Genomic DNA, 18,151 nt, shown 5'->3' with positions numbered 1-18,151 from the left:
ATCTGGAGAGACACAGTTAGCGAAAGTGACGAACAAATCACGCAGATTAATTATCGCTCTATATTCTTGAAGAAAATCCATGCCCAAAATAACCGGCCGAGAACATTTGGGCAGTACAAGGAATGACTCTACGAAAGCCGACGCACAAATTTCCAGCCTTGCGGTGCACCTTCCTATGGGTGACACGAGGTGTCCTCCAGCGGTGGTCAGTTGTGGGCCGTCCCACGTTGTCAGCACCTTGCGTAGATGGGTGGCCAGCGAAGCACACATGACCGAGTAATCAGCGCCCGTATCGACAAGTGCAGTCACTGGATAACAGTCGACGGAAACTGTAATGGCAGCGGACGCTCTCTTAGCGGTTTCAGAAGAAGGCGTTAGCGGTACGTCGTGAGGGGGTGGCATCGGAGGAGGATATCTGTCGGTTCGCGTGACAGCGGCCTCACCCCCGGAGGTCGCTGTTCTCAGTTTCCCCGGCGTGGACTTGAGCCACGGACACCAGGGGACTCAAAGGATGGCGGTTTGGCGATACGGGCCGACGGGGTGATGGCGACCGTGACTGTCGTCGCTGCGGGGCGGGAGACAGATTACTGCTTTCTAAGTATTCCTCAATTTCTTGCGGCCGCTCACCATAGCGTGGACAACGGGCATCCGGGAAGGCCGATTCGCCGGTAGTAGCAGTCGCGGTACATGTGTCCTGCTTCGCCACAGTGGTAGCACAAGGGCGATTGTCAGGAGCACGCCATACGGTGGACTTCCGCGGGCCAGGACGGAAGGCGGCCTGCAAAGCCGGGCGGTGGGCTGGACTTGGAAAACGTCGAGGGGCCCCAGCAGGTGGAGCAAAAAATCACAGCATATCCACGGAGTGAATTATGATGAGTGGGCGAAGCTGCGGAGGTTCATCGGTAAACCGTGAATCTTCCATGAATTCTGCCCAGTACATCCTCGCCGACGTGAGATCGGGCGCGTTTATACTAAAGGTTCGATGAGAGTTATGACGACTTGCAGCTCACTTTAATTTTACATGTACGCTTTGAATTTTCATTGTTTAATCACGCACAGGAGAAATCGCACACACGCACTACCTTGGAGGTCAAAATCCAGTGCCTATATATACGGGGTGGTCAGTGAAGGGTTGTGCAGCGCGAGCGGTCGGTTTTTTCAATCAAGACTCTGCCGCGACGCTGCCTCGCGACGCTGCCTGCGTCGGCGCCGCAGCGCCGCGAGGCAAGATAGGGGGGGGGGGGGGGGAACCGTAGCCATGAGGCGATGCGAAGCCGGAGCACTTCCACGATCGCGTTCCGATGGCGTTCGTTGGGCATGCTACCGACCTCGCGTCGTGGAACGCGAAGAGGGACGCTACGCGCGTCGTATCTTCCATCTAGCCTGGCCGTTAATTCTCACAGGGCGAGCGGGGAACGCGGTCGACCGGCGGGCGAGAGGGGGGCAGCGTTGGAGAGGAGAGAGAAGGGGAGGGGACGCGCATGCGCTCGAGCTCATCGCGGCGTTGCGCAGGAGAGAATTTCGGCATGTCTAGCCCGCGTTTCAGAGGAAGAGTGGAAAGGGGGAGGGGAGAGGGGTATGGGAGAGGGGAAGTGCAGAGAGGCATGGGAGAGGGGAAGGGGAGAGGGGGAGGTGAGAGGGTGAGTGGAGGGGAAAGGGGTGGGGGGTAGAGGACATGGGGGAATGGCGACGGGGAATGGAGAGGAGGTTTGTGGAGAGGGTATCCGCATGCGCAGTAAGGGTGGTCACGCCGCACACCACCACCACCACCACCACCACCGGACAGATACTGCCGTTTACTGCCGGCTGCCGGGAGATACGCCGGACAACGGACGCGTGACAAGGTTAGACTAAGAGGAGCTACGCCCCTAAAAAACGCGTCGTCGGCGGCGTAGAGACCCGCAAGGCATCCGCGTAGGAGGGCATGGGAGGTTCGGGTCGCGATGGTGGTGAGGAAGGAACAAACTGCCTGATTTCGTTCCGAATGATCTCGGTAAGAGCGGTGACACTCGGAGTTGCCGCGGCATGAGACTTCTAGAGTTCTTCGCGGACAACCTGTCGGATGAGTTCTGTAAGGGACTCCCTGCCATCACACCCTGGCACAAGCGAGCACGCTGCGGACATGGCGGTCTGGCGCTCATACTGAGACAACCGCTGCCGAGGCATGCGCTCCATAATGGTTGCCTCACGGATGAACTCCGACACCGTTGTTGGAGGGTTGCGCACGAGACCCGCGAAAAGCTCTTCCTTTACGCCTAGCATTAACAGGCGTACTTTCTTTTCCTCCGACATGAGGAGGTCAGCCCGTCGAAACAATCGCGACATGTCTTCTACAAACATGGCGATGGTCTCGTTCGGCATTTGAAACCGCGAAGAAAGTGCTTGCTCAGCTCTTTCTTTCCGTTCGGGATTGGTGAAGGCCTCACGAAGCTGCCGGTGGAACTCCTGCCAACTGGTGAATGAAGCTTCGTGGTTCTCGTACCACACTCTTGCCGCGTCTACAAGGGAGATGTAAATGTTCAACTTACGGCGATTGTCCCAGTCATTGATGGCAGCGACCCGATCGAAATGGTCCAACCAGTCTTCCACATCCTCACTGGCATCGCCGTGGAATGGGTTGGGCATGCGAGGCGTGTTGACGACACAGTGTACGGCAGCGAATGGGTCATGCTCGGTTTGGGTTGCGGTCGTGGCAGACATTTTCCTCGAGGAACTTGCCAGGGGACCGTACTGCGGTGGTAGACCTTGAAGGCGGCGGCTGCTTCGGTGGATATCAGCAGACCCTGGTGCACTGGCGTTGGTTGCTTCTGGTTCAGGGCCAGCAGGCATAGGACGTCGCAGTACCCAGCTCCTCCACCAGTCTGTCGCGAGAGGAAACGACACACAGGGAACTCGAAGCGAACAGCTGTTTACTTGCTTGCTTGCTTGAACCTCTTCTACTGGCTCTTACCCACAAAGGCGTATTGGCCATGAAACCGGCGGTAAACATTACATGGAAATTTAGAATTTAGACAAAAGTAATTGAATTAATCGGACTACAAGCGAGTATTGAAAATAAAATAAGAATCTTTGGGTTATGTGCCAATATAATGAGAAAAGAACCTTAATATCGAAAATAATCAATTAGAGAAAAGAATTTTCGGCCACAACAACCACCAACTTCTTCGCTCTCTTCTTCCGCCACCACTAGCGCGTGGCAATATGAAATAACTTCTGCGCCGGTGGTCATTTCTGCACACCAGTCAACACTTTCGGCTTTGTAGCTGGCAGACCGATCAACTTGAAGGCGTACCGCTCATGCTAGCGCAGTGTCCTGCCGGGGATCATGGGACTACCGCATCGTGATAGAGACGTAACGCTAGAACGCCCGTGAGCTGAGAGCTCTGCGTGTTTTAAAAAATCTCTGTAGGCTATGGCTTCCCTATAGAACTTGTTAACCTTGGCAACATTGCGGGTCCTGAATCGTCGTTAAAAATTCATCGCCGCCCTATTTATGCCCACACAAGGACGGAAGCCTCTCCCGGCGATCTCCAATTATTTCCTTTCTTACTCGAGTTGACTTCCATATTGTGCCTGGGAATTTTCTCTATTCATCGCTAAATCTTAGCATCGACTAAATGAGTTGGCTAGGCCGGATGTTTGACAAGATTGTACTTTGGCCTTATTGATGTAAGACGCTTGAAAAGGACGTGGACAAAGCGCATAACCAGAGTGAGGGTTTTAGGGGGGTCGTTCTTAAAGGAAGCGTTGCGTGGCAGGAAAAGCTCTCTCAAACAGGTTTACAAGTTTTACAAACGTATACGTGAACGCGAAAAATTGTTTTAATACGAAAACAAAATGTAGCATCCGGTGCTGCCGTGTCACTCAGTACTGTTCCAACTGTCCACCTAGCTGTCATATTTGTCCTATTTGTGTCCTCTTCACGACTGGCAATCTCAACGATCTCCAATTACGAGTGTTTTGCGCCAGCTTACCCCAACCGATATGCTTCCAGATTTCTTTATCTCAATATCTGTCACTGATCCCGCTAATGGGGATGGCAATCGCCGGTTGGATTCCAAGGGCGGACGTATCGGCCCCCCGAAACGCACCACGAAAGCGCGGACAATTTATAGTTGGTCCTTTTAGTGCGCCAGCGAACGCCTGTTGTGGTCCAAAGACCGAGCCAGAGCCGAGAGTCGATAACACAAGCGAAATATATTCTGTTAAGGCAGTACAACATCACAAACACATGCACACTCGGCTGGTAGCAGTTACAACTTCACAATATAACTAAGATGGTGTTAACACAACGGGAACTAAACGAACAGAGCACGCTCTACAAATGCAATCTCATGCATTACAACTATTCAAGAACAGTTAATGTCCTGAATATTCAACGGCGTATCCAGTCCACAATTCTCGGACGGTACAGGAATGCTTCTCTTCTAGGAAACACTCACGCTAACTCCAGCGCTGTCTGTTGTTGCTCCTTCCGTCGTCGTAACTTGTCACGGCTCACACGGCGTCGTCATCCGATTCTTCCAGATCGACGATCTACTGACCGCACAACATCATAAACACGTCTTCTTTAGCTGACGGAGCCACGCTCAGCATAACTTCATCTCCGGACCGACTGACTCACTCCGTCGTCGGTGCACGCTTTTATCTCCTCTCCCCCGGGTTCTAGAAGCGTCGGGAGCGTTTTCCGGCGTGCAGCACAGCCAACGCTAGGGAAAGTTCGAGATTCGCTCGCTGGTTCTACTCGCGGCGGCGTCGCTCGGCGTTGCATCATGCTTTCCCTGTAGATGATTCCAGGCTTTACCGGGCGTTTGATCTGGTTGTCTGCGTCTGGCTCGAGTGGGTGAGGGGGAGCGCCGCGCCGGCGTCTTTTAATACTTGTTTTTTTTTTTCGTTCGCGCTTCTTGGGTGCTATCTCGCTGCCGCTTGAGAGCGGACGCGCGCGCGCTTTATTGACGCGCTCGTTTGTGACAATAGGGAGTTTTCGAATAGCGTACGCAAAGCTTTGCGTTGGCTTTTCGCGCAACTGCGCACGCGTCGTACGCTAACCGCTTGCGGGCTCCCGTTAAGTGACAGAGATAGCGGGCCGCAAACGCTAACGCTAACTTAACGTACGTTATTCGAAACTGCCTAATATCTAATCATCTGCTGTCTGTGTGCGCGTTTCTCTGTTCCTGGTATACCCTTTCTATTGCGCTAATACGCCACCGTTTATCTACTCTGCGCATTAACCCGCCCAGAGCTTACAGCGATGTCATGTAACAGAGGAACACGAGTACTGTACTGCAATTGAGATTATTAAGATGCCACCCGTCGTGGAAGCTTAGTGGCTATGGTGTGGCGCTGCTAAGCACGCGGCCGCGGGTTCGACTCCAGGCCACGGCAGCCGCGTCTCTATGGGGGCGGAGTGCAGAAACGCCACACCCAAGTACTTAGATTTAAGGCACACGTTAAAGAAAAACAGGGTCAAAATTTATTTGTAGTACTGCCGCGTGTCCAATTATGTGATTTCAACACGTAAAATCCCAGGATATTATTAAGATGCCACCCATTTTTCCTGTAATGTCAAAACAGTTCCAGGTTAAACAAGCAAAAAGAAAGCCTTTTAGCTTAATATCTAACTACGTAGAGAACAAATTTGTACAAACGAAAGCGCGAAATGCTATTTAAGAAATGCCTAATTAGTACCGTAATGAATTAGCTACTGGTTTTTTGAACAATCCAAAATTTACGCCACATAGCTCCCGTATAGATGCTGTACTGTGAGCTTTGCGTTAATTTTCCCAATCTAAGTCACTGTTTCGAGGTATGAACTTGAAGAGCAGCATAATTGATACGCTGGGTATCATGAAGGGTTGCTAGCATTATGAGTTCACATTACATTTCTTCTTGCTGTGAAAGTCGAATCATATATGCTTGTATAATATGAACTCTGTTGTAAATACACGATGTTTGCGGATGCTCCTCTATTTCCGTCGTTCTCTTCTGCGCTACATTACCTTCTACGTCGACAATGCATCAAACCGTTCAGTTCAAGGTGCATGTCCTGCCAAACGCCACTGATTATTCCTCTTAACCTCTTCTAAAACATCAGCTATCTGCGTTCGCACTATACAAACTGGTTCAATATTATTGATGGCTTTGTCTTTTAAAGGAAACATTACTCCTATCATACCTTTCTCTTTTTTTCGCGTGTGAGATGTGCTTTTTTGTTATGTAGCAAATTTATTGGGTACATTTATCTGCAGAGATATCAGTGATATACTACTCAAGAGCTGGTAGTGAGTCTCATTTCTCTTGCTTAAAAAGCCGTTCGATTGCATAGTATTGGCTAAAAAAAGCTTACTGTATATTTTAGAAGATCCTAATTTCGCTAATATGACGCTTATGTTGGCGGCGTGTGGCTAATTCATAACGCTAGCCTACTTGACGTTTTAGTCGACGCACAGGTTCCGTGACCACTACGGATTAACTATAAATTTCAAATATTTTGTACATCAGAAGACTTAAATCCGGACAGACAAAGATATCGCTTTAAAAACTCCGAGTTCCGTAGAGGAACGCCGTTAATACACAGCTTCGGCCTTGGTACCTTTGAAGACTGTGGCTTGAAAGTGTGCTTGTTTTAGCATATAACGCCTAAAGCATCACGTGACGCCAGCTAATTCATATAGGGTCAAACGTGAGGCCTGAGAATGTCGCAGTTCTTATAACATCACTTGCGGGAGACACCAGCCATTTTAGCGCATATTCTGATGCTTGGTTTCTTAGTATATCCTAAGTATATCCTAATCTGAAGATTTCTTTTCCTCCACGTGTCAATCGACTATCCAGCGAAGAGTGAAAACAACCACGTGGAGCTGACGCTACCGGGGCTGTCCTGCGTCGTCTACTTTCTCTTCGCGCCCACTCTGATCTACAGGGACTCCTACCCCAGGCAAGCAAAAAGCTTTTGTTGCGGTGTCGCTTCAGCAGCAAATGTGTATACTGTTGCATGCGAGATCGCAAGAACGGTGCGCCGTTGCAGTCTCAGGCCACGACGTCGCACGCTCTAAAGTTCGGCAAAGGGGCCTATCAAGAAGCCGTGCTAAATGGCCGTGCTTGTTCATTAATGTAACGTTCGATCCTTGCATACATTGAACCAGCGCAAAGAGGCTCCTTCGTCTCTTCATTGAATCGGCAATCACCTCATGTGATATTCTGCTTGTGCTCATATTCTGCTGGTTTGGCTAGAAATGGCCCTTCAGCGGGACGGCAAGTGCGTGAAATAGAGCGGCTATCCTCTCCTTGTATTTGACAGCACCACTTCTGTACACGGTTATTACAGCTTACAGGCGTGGAATGTTTTGATCTAAACAAAAGTCCACAGAAAAATTGAGGCGTTAAATAAGTGTATGAGGATCCATGGATAGCAACTTCAGCGTGCTTATTATAGTTACCAGCCACTCTGGTATAGCAATTGCAGCATTGTTTGTATAGAGAGTGGCCTGTTTTAACAGCTCAATTCTCGATTGCTTCTTTGTGGTGCAAGCCACAACCTTCTGTATAACTGGGCCAAGATGCGTTGTTGGCGGGCCTAATTGTGTTACAGAGCGTCGCTCTTGCTTGTAGTGAAGGCACGTGCGCCGAGTTTCACGCACCGCGAATTACGCAGGACGCCGAAGGTTCGCTGGGGTGCCGTGCTGTGGTACACGGGCCAGTTCTTCGCGTGCGTAGCCATGTACTCTGTGGTGCTGAACCACTTCATCAAGGACCTCTTCTGTGACGCCGGCAAAGAAGGCTTCCAGCTGCTGGGCTTCACGCTCACCGGTTGCGCCATTCTGCTGCTGGGCAGCATCTCCATGTTCCTCGTCTTCTACGGCTTCCTTCACTGCTGGCTCAACATTTTTGCCGAGACCATGCGCTTTGGAGACCGACTCTTCTACCTGGTGCGTGCCCTCCTTACAACCGCAGTCATTTTAGGGCCTTATTTAGCAAAGCTCTATTGCGCATTGCTTTCGTGCGCAATGGCGTGAAAGACTTCGCCTCGTGAAAATCGCTTAGGCGCTTCTTCGGTGGTTTTACACTGCATGAGTACATGTTCCCTATCGCTTGGAGGTCCCTGTACTAATGTACAAGTGCCCCTAAGCGATAGGGGCCGTTAACCCTTGCTTTATTTAGAACTCTCCTTGCGCTCTTCGGTTCACCAGCCACCATTTATAGTTACAAGGGCCCCCAATGTTTTGGGAGTTCTTTACTAATACTCTCTATTGTCTCTCCTGCGCTGTCGCTCTGTGTGTTGAACGAGAGTGCGTAAACTGGTGGGTAACCACATTCTGAAGACTCCATGCATGCAGCGCAATTTTTTCAGAAAAACGCCCGATCCAGAGGAACAACTTTTTCGTGGCGGGAACACACAGAACGGCGAACATGCCAGTTTTTTTGCGTGCCACTTTTACGCGATAACAAATGCTAAGTTGGTTTTTGCACGAAATTGAGCTTGAAGTAATGCGCGATTTCAGTGTAACGCGCATGCCACTGTGCATGGAAATGTGTGAGGCAAAGTTTGAGTACTGCTAATTTCGTTCTGATGTAAAGCACGTTCACATTCCTGGTGTGCGAAGTCGCGTTCATTTCTTTTGTATAGGTGCCTTTTCATGCGAACGGTCAACTTTTGTATGTGCCAGTCTCTCTCAAAAATATGACCGCAATGTTTTGCGTAATTGGCTTCAAAATTCTTGAGCACAGTAACCACCCATTTAACCACTTCCGAACACTTGACCAAGGCAACGTGCATCATAGGGATTTGTATCGTGTGCTCAATGTGCTCTGCAAGTTCTGGATTCCTTGGAGCCAGTCCTTGCAAGCCTTTTTTAATGCCTACTTCTAGACAACCGCAGAGGAAGCGATGTCAAATATTTCTCGGTTGTGACTGTCTGTGTGTGTGCGGTGAACACTGTGCGCGTATTACTTGTTCCTTCTTTCCTCCTTGCTCTCTCTATTCTTTTTTCTCCCCTTCCCCCTCCCCCGTGTAGGGTAGCAAACTGGGTGCAACCTGGTTAACCTCCCTGCCTTTCCTTCGCTTTTATCTCTCTCTGTATCGTGTGGTTGTATCTTTGTCGCGCGGTGTTAGAAAAAAAAAATCAGCTTTGCCCGAAAGGCGAAGCACTGATCACGACAGCGACGCATCTCACAGCTAAAAAAAAAAAAAAAAAGTTCGTAGTTTTATCGGTCCCACATATATTGCAGTAGACATTCGCGTATTAAATTTAATGGGTGCACCGTGTCTGCGCGCACAGGCAAGCACGAACCGAACGCAACAGCACTGACTTTCACAACACTGGCGTGATGATCCCTTGGAACATCCGCTTGATTACTTGCAACATATATGGCGGTCGCGCGCCCAATCTTTTGCCACGGACGCTGCAGAACGGAGGGCACCGTATTTTACGTCCTCATCATGCCGTGCAGACTAGACTACGCAAATTCAAAATACTAGCTTGCATATAATTAACGTGGATTCCTGGATATTTGCAGGATGCTTCACTTTCCGGATTAATAGTCGTCGCATGCCATTTTCGTTGTTTCCGTTTTCTGCGCCTGCCTCACGCGTTTCTCTTCCGTCACATTTACAGGACTGGTGGAATAGCACTACTTATGCGGACTACTACCGCTCTTGGAACTTGGTCGTCCACGACTGGCTCTTCAATTACGTCTACCGTGATGCGTACAAGGTGAGTGTGCGCAGCAGTCCACCCGTAGTACATGTACATGCGTCATAGGAATGACAATAAGCACTTTGTTTCTCGTTTATAAACACCTAATAGCGAGCTCCAACTTCCAGTACAAGTGCGATAAATTAATTTTTGTCAACTGAAACGCGGCTGTCTTTCGTTTTGGGGAGCGTATACAGGGTGACTTTTTTTTTACAATACAGATATCTTATAAAGAATGGCAGGCACGGTCAGGCACCTGTCGTCTTTGCACAGAACTCTACGTCGAGGCGGACATACTTTGACGCACCTAAAGTTACATCCAGATGGTTAACTTTTCATTATTTACTCGTGGACAATTGTTTATATGGAAATGTTGTAGGGGCGTGTCAATTTATGGCATACCCATTTTTTAGATATCTCAGAAATCACGCGTCATTTGATATATTAATAACCGAAATTCGAGGCCCCGATCGAGGCGATATCGAAACTGAGCGCGCCGGGAGCGCAGGAATTGTGCCGCCGCTTGGTTACGTCAGACCGGAACATCACGTGACGAACTTTGAAAAAAGGCGTGTCGTAGCAGAATATGGTCAGGAAAAACGGCAAGCCGTCTGGAATACACAAGTGGACCGCATATTCATTGCGCGTGCTATTTCGTGCTTACCTGATATTTTTTTTTTTTTTTGCTCTGTACCCAAGAAAACGGCAATTTCCACTTTTTATTTCTTTTTCACTGTACAGCGTAAAACTAGTTGGCAGCCACTGTGGCACTTCTTGCAGACAATCGAAAGAGTTGTTTGCGCTTATTTAGAGTCTAAGAAACAAACAGGTCAGCACTACACACCAAACGCAAATAATAAGCGGTCCATTTGTGTATTTGAGATGACTTTTTTCACTTGCGTGATTTATGGTGCATGCGTATGACATCAAGCCATTTAATCGAGCAAAGGTATTTAGCACGGTGCTTTTCGGCTACAGGAAGAGCAGTTGACCTTTCGCCAATAACAAGAACAAAGCTGTTCTGCACTACTGATACCAAACAGAAAGATGCAGTTGACGTCAGAAGGCGTATATATAAAATACTGCGGGCGACCAATTCTCTAAATAATGAATGGTGCCCCATAGAAAGATCCAAGTAGCTGCGGAACAAGAACGACAGAAACTATACTTGGGAGCCAGGGACACGTTCTAATCTGTAAAGGAACCTGCGCGCACTTTCTACATAACCGGTGTTGTTTCAGTGCACCGTTCTTCGAAACGATTACCTGGTTCCTGGTTAGCTCCCTTGGTAGAGCGAGCGCCCCGGAAAGGCGGTGGTCCCAGGTTCGATCCCCCCAGACCAGGATGAATTTTATTGCGATAGCAATTATATGGACAGTCTCGACGGGTTTTTGCCGTCGCCGTCATGTCCTTCCGGTATGAAGTCCAAATTGATAAGATCCCCCGCGCTTTGTGTGTTCTACCGCAGGTAAAAGCGCGCGAGCGGGAGCGACGAACGCGGCCGAAGCAGAGACCAAACGAGCTGGCCCATTTCCGTCGCTCGGAGGGTGCATGCGATAACATAACCCCGCTCGGGAGGCCTGCCGTCGAAGCAGACAGGAAACGTCCCGCCCGTCTTTAACGACCATGAAAAGACGCGAGGTGGGGGGCGGGGGGAGGGGTGTTGTCGCGCGAGCAGCCATTTTGAACTTTGAATCTAAGGGCGCGGTCGCGATCGCTGCCGCGCGCGCTATCTCGAAAACCGTCACAGCAGGCGGCTCGTATACCTTTCTACGTGCTGCGCTCTCAATGCGAAGTGACTATGCGGAAAGCATCTCTCCCTGGAGCGGCGGTATTCTCTTACTCCAGCGTTTTGTAGTTACGCGAGATAGGATACAAAACAGTTGGCTGCCAGCCTCACTTCGTGTAACACTACAATTTGTTGCTATCGCATTCATTGCTTCGCCCTTGCGGTGAAACTGACTTTTTTCGGCAACTAACAAGTTTTCTTTCTGAGAAATCCGTGTGCATGTTTTGCTGCTTCGCGCTACAAACGGGTGGTTGTCAATTTCCCTTTCTTATGTTACGATTACATGGGCAGACATCGAGATGTTTTTCGCTATCCTTTATATATATATATATATATATATATATATATATATATATATATATATATATATATATGCACCGGCGACTGGTATTACATCCTCTTGGTCAAAGTTAATCAACGATAATAAAGAATGTAGCGACGCAAGGACGATTCTTAGACGAAAACTTACAAAACCGCGTATGTCCAAGAGGGACCATTACATTTCACGCAGGCGCACGAATCGGATGCTCCTAGCTATGCACGCCATGCAGCGCAGCCAATCTTAATAGTTTATATGCAAGTGTACTCAAGGAAGCGCTAAAGTGCGCTCCACAAAACGTCGAATTTCACAAGCGCGCGTGCTCTCCTGCTCGCAGGCCTTCAACTATAACAAGAAACGGGCCATGCTGGTTGTTTTCTTCCTTTCCGCCCTGGTTCACGAGTACATCCTGGCGCTCAGCTACCGATTCTTCTTTCCCGTCGTCCTGGTCGTCTACGGCACCATCGGAGGTATGTAAGGGCCCTGCATGAAGCTGCGCGCTTACCGCTACAGAGCACGGGATCTTTCATATCTGCGTCGTTTCCCCACTATTTCGCAATACAAAAACAGTGCTGTTATCAGCGGTCCATGAGTGCTGGCAGTAGTTCTACTGAAAACCAGAAAAAAAGAAAAACGGGGGGACGTTACTTTCAATCAGCTTACCAGTTTCGTTTATGCTTTCCAAGCTGCACGAATGCCTTTTTTTACATATAAACAAAGAAACAAACGAGTAAACAAACAAACAAACTCGAACTGTGCTTTCTGTAAGCTGCTTGCTCCATGGCGGCGATCTAAAATGGGGGAGGGGAGTATAAAAAATTTGCCACCCCACTTATTAACATTACATTAGAACGTTTAACTGGGCAAGTTGGTGTGATTCCATCTCGAATGAATAAACCGCGCGAAAGAACGAGGACGAACAGACGAACGAGGTCTGTTGTTTCTTCTGTTCGTCCTCGTTCTTTCGCGCGGTTTATTCATTCGAGATGGAACCACTTATTAACGCATGTTTCAATTGCAGCATTTAGGTCAGTTTGTGCGCGTATTTGCCAAAAGTGGAGCTGTTATAGCTTTCAAGGTACCAAGGCTGGCCACTTGGTAACTAGTAAATTGGGTGTGCGAATATTCGAAAATTTCGATCGAATGAACGAATTGAATAGCGTTATATTCGATTCGGTGCTCATATCGAATAGTGCATATTCGCGATACCCCATATTTACCGCATATTCTTCGAATAATCAAAACCGACGGGAAAACCCCAAAGAACGAAATGCTAGAACAGCGAGGGGCGAGTCTTCCTGTTTTAATAATTGAGTTACTAGGATGCACATAGCCCCAGCTTTTACCGGTCTATCGACGCTGTATTCATTACCGGATGAAGGCGCTTTTGCGAAAAACTCCTGTGTCGCCGAAACGAAAACGTCGTCAATCTAATATCATCATCATGAGTTTGGTCATCACCATGAGAAGCTGAGGACCGCGGCTGTATTCAGCTTCAGAGATCCGCGTATGTATACGTTTACATGAATAACAGACGCAAGTGATGTGTTTGTGTAAATTGTTCGAGTATTCAACACTGATGTTTACCTGCTTTTGGTGCTCATGATCATGCTGTAATAACTGGTTTATCTGTTTCAGTGCAGATGTAGCTGAATTTTGGGTGTTTCGTTCTACATTGTTTAATCATTATGTCACAGTTTTACTTAAAAGCGTGTGACAGTGTACACACCACCTTGAACACTATATCCAATGCTGTATTTCAACCTACACTTCTAAAATATCTCGAAGGCTGCAGTTGGTGCAGTATACGAGCTTACCTCAGTCTACATTATTATTTATTAAAAGTAATCGTAATCTTCCTTTGTTGATGTTTGTGAACATTTGTTTCAAATAAAATGTGAACTCCTAGAGCTGTTTTTTTAGTACTAGATTCGTATTCGATTTGGCTACAAAATTCACTTTTCGCACACCTCTACTAGAAAACTATAGCTCCACTCTTGGGTAACACACCCTTATAGCTCATTTCTCTTCTAGTTAATGCTCAACGTTAAGGTTATAGTGCACGCAAGGGCCTCGCCTTTTGGAGATCGAGGTGCCTTCCCACACTTCATATCCCAGTTGGCGTGTGTTGACGAGTGTTTGCCATGTTTTTTTTTTCAGCTATTCTCGGTGATCTCAGAGAACCAGCGGCAACATGGCGGACATGACCAACGCGCCGGAGCCACTTTCCGCGCAAGCCGTGCTTACCCTTTCGAAGTCGGCTCATATTCCCGGGATTGTCCCACGTTGGGCGCCATTAACTTAGCAATGGGTTTGCGCGAGGCTTATCTTAAAGGGGTACTGACACGAATTTTTTTCAGTTGTTTTCTTGCGTCGAATGAAAAGCCAATCCCTCAAGAGCCTAGAAAATGTACTGCTAAGCGTGAGTGCACCTTGTAAAGGTATTTACAATACGTTTTTAAAAGCTAGTTTTGGTTCCTACTGTAGCCTGACGTCGCAACACGGTATGAGCTTCTCGTCATGTGCTCGTGCAAGATTTCGTAACGTTTCCACGGCCGTTCCGCACCGTTGCTCCGTAGGTGACGGAGAAGTGGCCATTTTTAATGTTTTGGTGACGTACGAAAGGTCATTTTGTTAGGTTTCGGTACCCGACGTCATCGTAACTAGTCGGACTGCTGCGTGAAGTCACGAGAATTAGTACTGTAGCCCGACGTCAAGCTAGTGTTTGATGTCAGTAGGTGTGCCATGGGAAAATTGACTTTAATATCAAAACAAAATATCTTCAGTATTTGCTGAGCTTCACACTTACACATAGCTTTCCCTGTATACAGGAGATTTCTATGGCAGAGTAAACTCTCCTCCGAAAAATCGTGTCAGTACTCCTTTAAGAGCGACCGCCAGAAAAGGGCCCGACGCTGTTCCAGTATACAAAATATGTTATTAAATTCGCACGTTTTGACGTGGCAGAAATTACAATCTGATAATCAGTCGCACCTTAGTGGAGAACTCCGCATTTATTTTGGACGCATCGTTAACGTATACCCGCAAATGAGATTGAGTTCTCCAAGTATGTAACGCGTGCCCCTGACTTCGAAGTTGGTTAACATATATATTTAACTGGCTTCTACGCTTTCCTTTCCAGTGGCTCTGATGTTTGCGACCAAAAAGAAGACTGCGCGCTTCTGGAACGTGTTCCTGTGGATCACGCTAATTGCTGGATGGGGCATGATACTCATATTTTACACAGTCGAGTTCTACTCCAGGATAAACTGCCCCACGTCCAAGGTACGTAACGTATACGAGTCGTGTCTGTGCGATCCACTGCGTGAACGTGAGCACGTACGATATCACAGGAATGTCGTATAGCAGTATAGCGACTGTATATAGTTGGATCGATCTCGGTCGATTTGGGAGCAAAACGCGCGAAAAAGACGCCGACAAGATAACGGCCCATCATGCTGCCTCTTCTATCTTTGTTCTTTCACTTCAGTGTGCTTGTAGTGTAGGCAACGGCTCTCATTAGCAGACTCTGCTGCATCAACTCGGAAGCGAAGTGGATGTCGCAGGTGTCCCCTCGTGAGGATGCTATTCTGTGGCGTCCGGCTATGAACGTTCATGTGACTAGAAGTATTTACGCTGGTTGTCGCCTTTAAAAAAAAAGAAGAAAGCACTTAACGCCACACACTGCGTACGTCTTGCAGGAGTGGTGGTGATGTGTTGTGTCTGAAAGTTCAAGGCTACACATCCGGCTAACCACTCTTCCACGGGAAAGGAGTAAAAAAAAGGACAGATGGCAAAGACGTCCCGCCACGGTGGTCTAGTGGTTATGGCGCTCTACTGCGGACCCGAAGGTCACGGGATGGAATCCCGGCCGCGGCGGCTGCATTTTCGATGGAGGCGAAAATGTTTGAGGCCCGTGTACTTAGATTTAGGTGCACGTTAAAGAACCCCTGGTGGTCGAAATTTCCGGAGCCCTCCACTACGGCGTCTCTCATAATCATATCGTGGTTTTGGGACGTTAAACCCCAGGTATTAATAATATATTATTATTATTATTGTTGTTGTTGTTGTTGTTGTTGTTGTTGTTGCTGTTGTTGTTGCTGTTCTTAATAACAATGATAATAATAATATTATTATTAGATGGCAAAGATGATAACCAGAATAGTCTGGTTGTCTGCGCTTCCCTTGGGGAGAGGGAGTAAAAATATCAGAGAGGAACGAAATAATTCTCTAGGAATGCGTCCACGAACGCAGGTGCGACTCAGTAATCACACTCGCCGACAAGCAATGGGGCCGGTGTTCTATGCATGGCAGCGCCTTTACGGACTGTGGTCGTCCTTTAGGAATGCAAGAAGTCAAGCATCCGTGCAGGCTTTAGCGTGCCCTTCTAGAAGGACATGCGCATACGGCACAACCGATTGGCGTATGCGTCAGTCTGATTGGCAGTAACCGTCTTTTCAGTAACGCGACTTCTCTGCAATCCTTAGAGACCTCCAACATACATAGCAGTGCTCCAGTATATAAAACATAGCTCGCCGGCATTCTTCTGAAAAGAGGGTATAGTGCTCACCCCAAAACACGGCCAGCTTTGGTTAAAGAGGGCATGCCGCGCCTCCAGCGGGTGCAACTTGGCGGGGGTGGCTTACGTTCGCAACATATCTTTCACTTTCAATATCCATTAGTTGTGATGTATTAGCACGATGTTCGCCGCCTGGTCGGACTAAAATTGCATCACTTCCAGAGCGTTGTCCACCGCCTGGGCTGGATCAACTGAGTCTATATTATTGTTCATTGCCTTTTATTATTGCATGCTTCTGAGTGCTCAGGAGCTTTGCACTGAGTAACGCATTGATCTGAATTGATCATGGCGGCATTATGTAATTTAAGGTATACTAAACAAAAATATGGGGGAAAAAATACGAAAGCATCGAAATTCGACTCGGAAGACGCGACTATACAGATAAACAGTGCTTATTTGCAATATTTTTGAACAGATGGCTGTATTTTTCAAGGATCGTGGTCGTGCGGTGGCTACGCGTCGGCGGCAGTTACGTAAAGCGTGCCAGCACACTGGAAGCTTTCCTCTACATTACTATGCATCATATTTTGCTCCTTTACATTTTCTTCACTGCCCCCTCTCCTTTACCTCTTCTTCCAAAAAGGCGCTGAGGCTTGTTTTAGGGATCGTGGTTCGTGCGGTTGGAGCGGAGCGCGTTGAGAGACGCAGGTGGTGGATGGCGATGTCATTGGGCAGGGAGCACGGTTGGCACGCCAGTTTCCGGCGAGTTAAACGTTACCTCTTCTGGTTCACGGCGCGGCCGCTATAGACTCGGCAGCGTGTGAAAACCACATTTAATTCACTGTTCCGCTTGCTTCTGCCGGAAACTAAGGTTTGTCAACCAATTTCAGCACCCAAGCTTTCAAATGGGCTGAAAATCTTGGTGGCAAAAGTTCTGTTCAGTAACCCTTTAAGGCGCCCTCGATTTTGTGTTTGTGACCTCCGCATAAGCTATATTATTTTCCTTCGAAATACACGCCAATACCAGCTGTAGATAGTCATTAGCGTTGTTAGCAAATGCTCTGGAGCGTTATGGTCATGAGTGTTTATTATGGACAAGTGCGTTTAGACAAAGCACCCAACTCTATAACACTTTGACGCTATTGAAATCTCTCTAACGCAGAGTGCCCTGGCAGACTTCTTCTTCCCGCGGTCTTTCTCGTGGTCGTGTAATTCCTTCAGCCACTCCAGCTGGTTCTCGTCGTCCTTCTACAAACAGAAGCCCTCGCTGACGTGACGTGTCGCCACGCGTAGGAAGGAGTGTGTCGACGCACCGAGGGACACGGATGTGCGATCGCTGTGTGTACATTCCCAGGTCTGGCAGCCAAGCTGCCTGAACCGTGTAAATATGTAACATATATGCTCTCCGGATCACGTGGGAACGACAATTTTACGGGGCAACTGAGTTAAGTTTCGTGACAATTTTTAATAACGTGCGTCTATGCACAGCCGCGCTTCTGAAAATCGTGTTTGTAGACTTATTTTTGAAGGCGTTTTACAGGCACTGTTGTGTTCGAATAAAGTATTCCAAAACTTTTTCTCTTGGTGCGTGTGCGGATTTCGTTTTTAGGACGGCAACAGCGCAGAACCGAGGAAGCCAGACATTGATTCCAGGAAGCTCCCTGCAAAACGGAACTGCAAACATGGTGCTGTGGCCATTGTTGTGCGTGAAGTTGCCTAAACTTCGTCCTTTTGTCTTATAACTGTATGACCTTGCAAAGTGATCATTTTCTATCAGACACTGCGTGTTGTAAGTGCAACAATTTTCACTTACAACACGCAGCTCTTGG

General features: G+C 48.1%; 1 protein-coding gene across 2 annotated transcripts in view; it reads left to right on the top strand.

The window, feature by feature from the left end:
• The window catches only part of LOC119398639 (sterol O-acyltransferase 1), a 61,764-nt gene extending 43,865 nt beyond the window's left edge, over nucleotides 1-17,899 (top strand). For both annotated transcript variants that reach the window (XM_049416586.1, XM_049416590.1), the window contains 7 exons: nucleotides 6,835-6,937; nucleotides 7,655-7,928; nucleotides 9,615-9,713; nucleotides 12,141-12,273; nucleotides 14,946-15,088; nucleotides 17,485-17,601; nucleotides 17,640-17,899. In XM_049416586.1, coding sequence (XP_049272543.1) covers nucleotides 6,835-6,937; nucleotides 7,655-7,928; nucleotides 9,615-9,713; nucleotides 12,141-12,273; nucleotides 14,946-15,088; nucleotides 17,485-17,598 — 866 coding nt within the window. In that variant the 3' untranslated portion in view covers nucleotides 17,599-17,601; nucleotides 17,640-17,899. The remainder of the gene's footprint in view (nucleotides 1-6,834; nucleotides 6,938-7,654; nucleotides 7,929-9,614; nucleotides 9,714-12,140; nucleotides 12,274-14,945; nucleotides 15,089-17,484; nucleotides 17,602-17,639) is intronic.
• Nucleotides 17,900-18,151: the final 252 nt, after the last annotated feature.

The sequence above is a fragment of the Rhipicephalus sanguineus genome, chromosome 1, assembly GCF_013339695.2.
Source record: "Rhipicephalus sanguineus isolate Rsan-2018 chromosome 1, BIME_Rsan_1.4, whole genome shotgun sequence".
In the NCBI taxonomy this organism is placed as follows: domain Eukaryota; kingdom Metazoa; phylum Arthropoda; class Arachnida; order Ixodida; family Ixodidae; genus Rhipicephalus; species Rhipicephalus sanguineus.
Note: the sequence above shows the minus strand (reverse complement) of the source record. Positions and strands in the feature narration are given on the sequence as shown.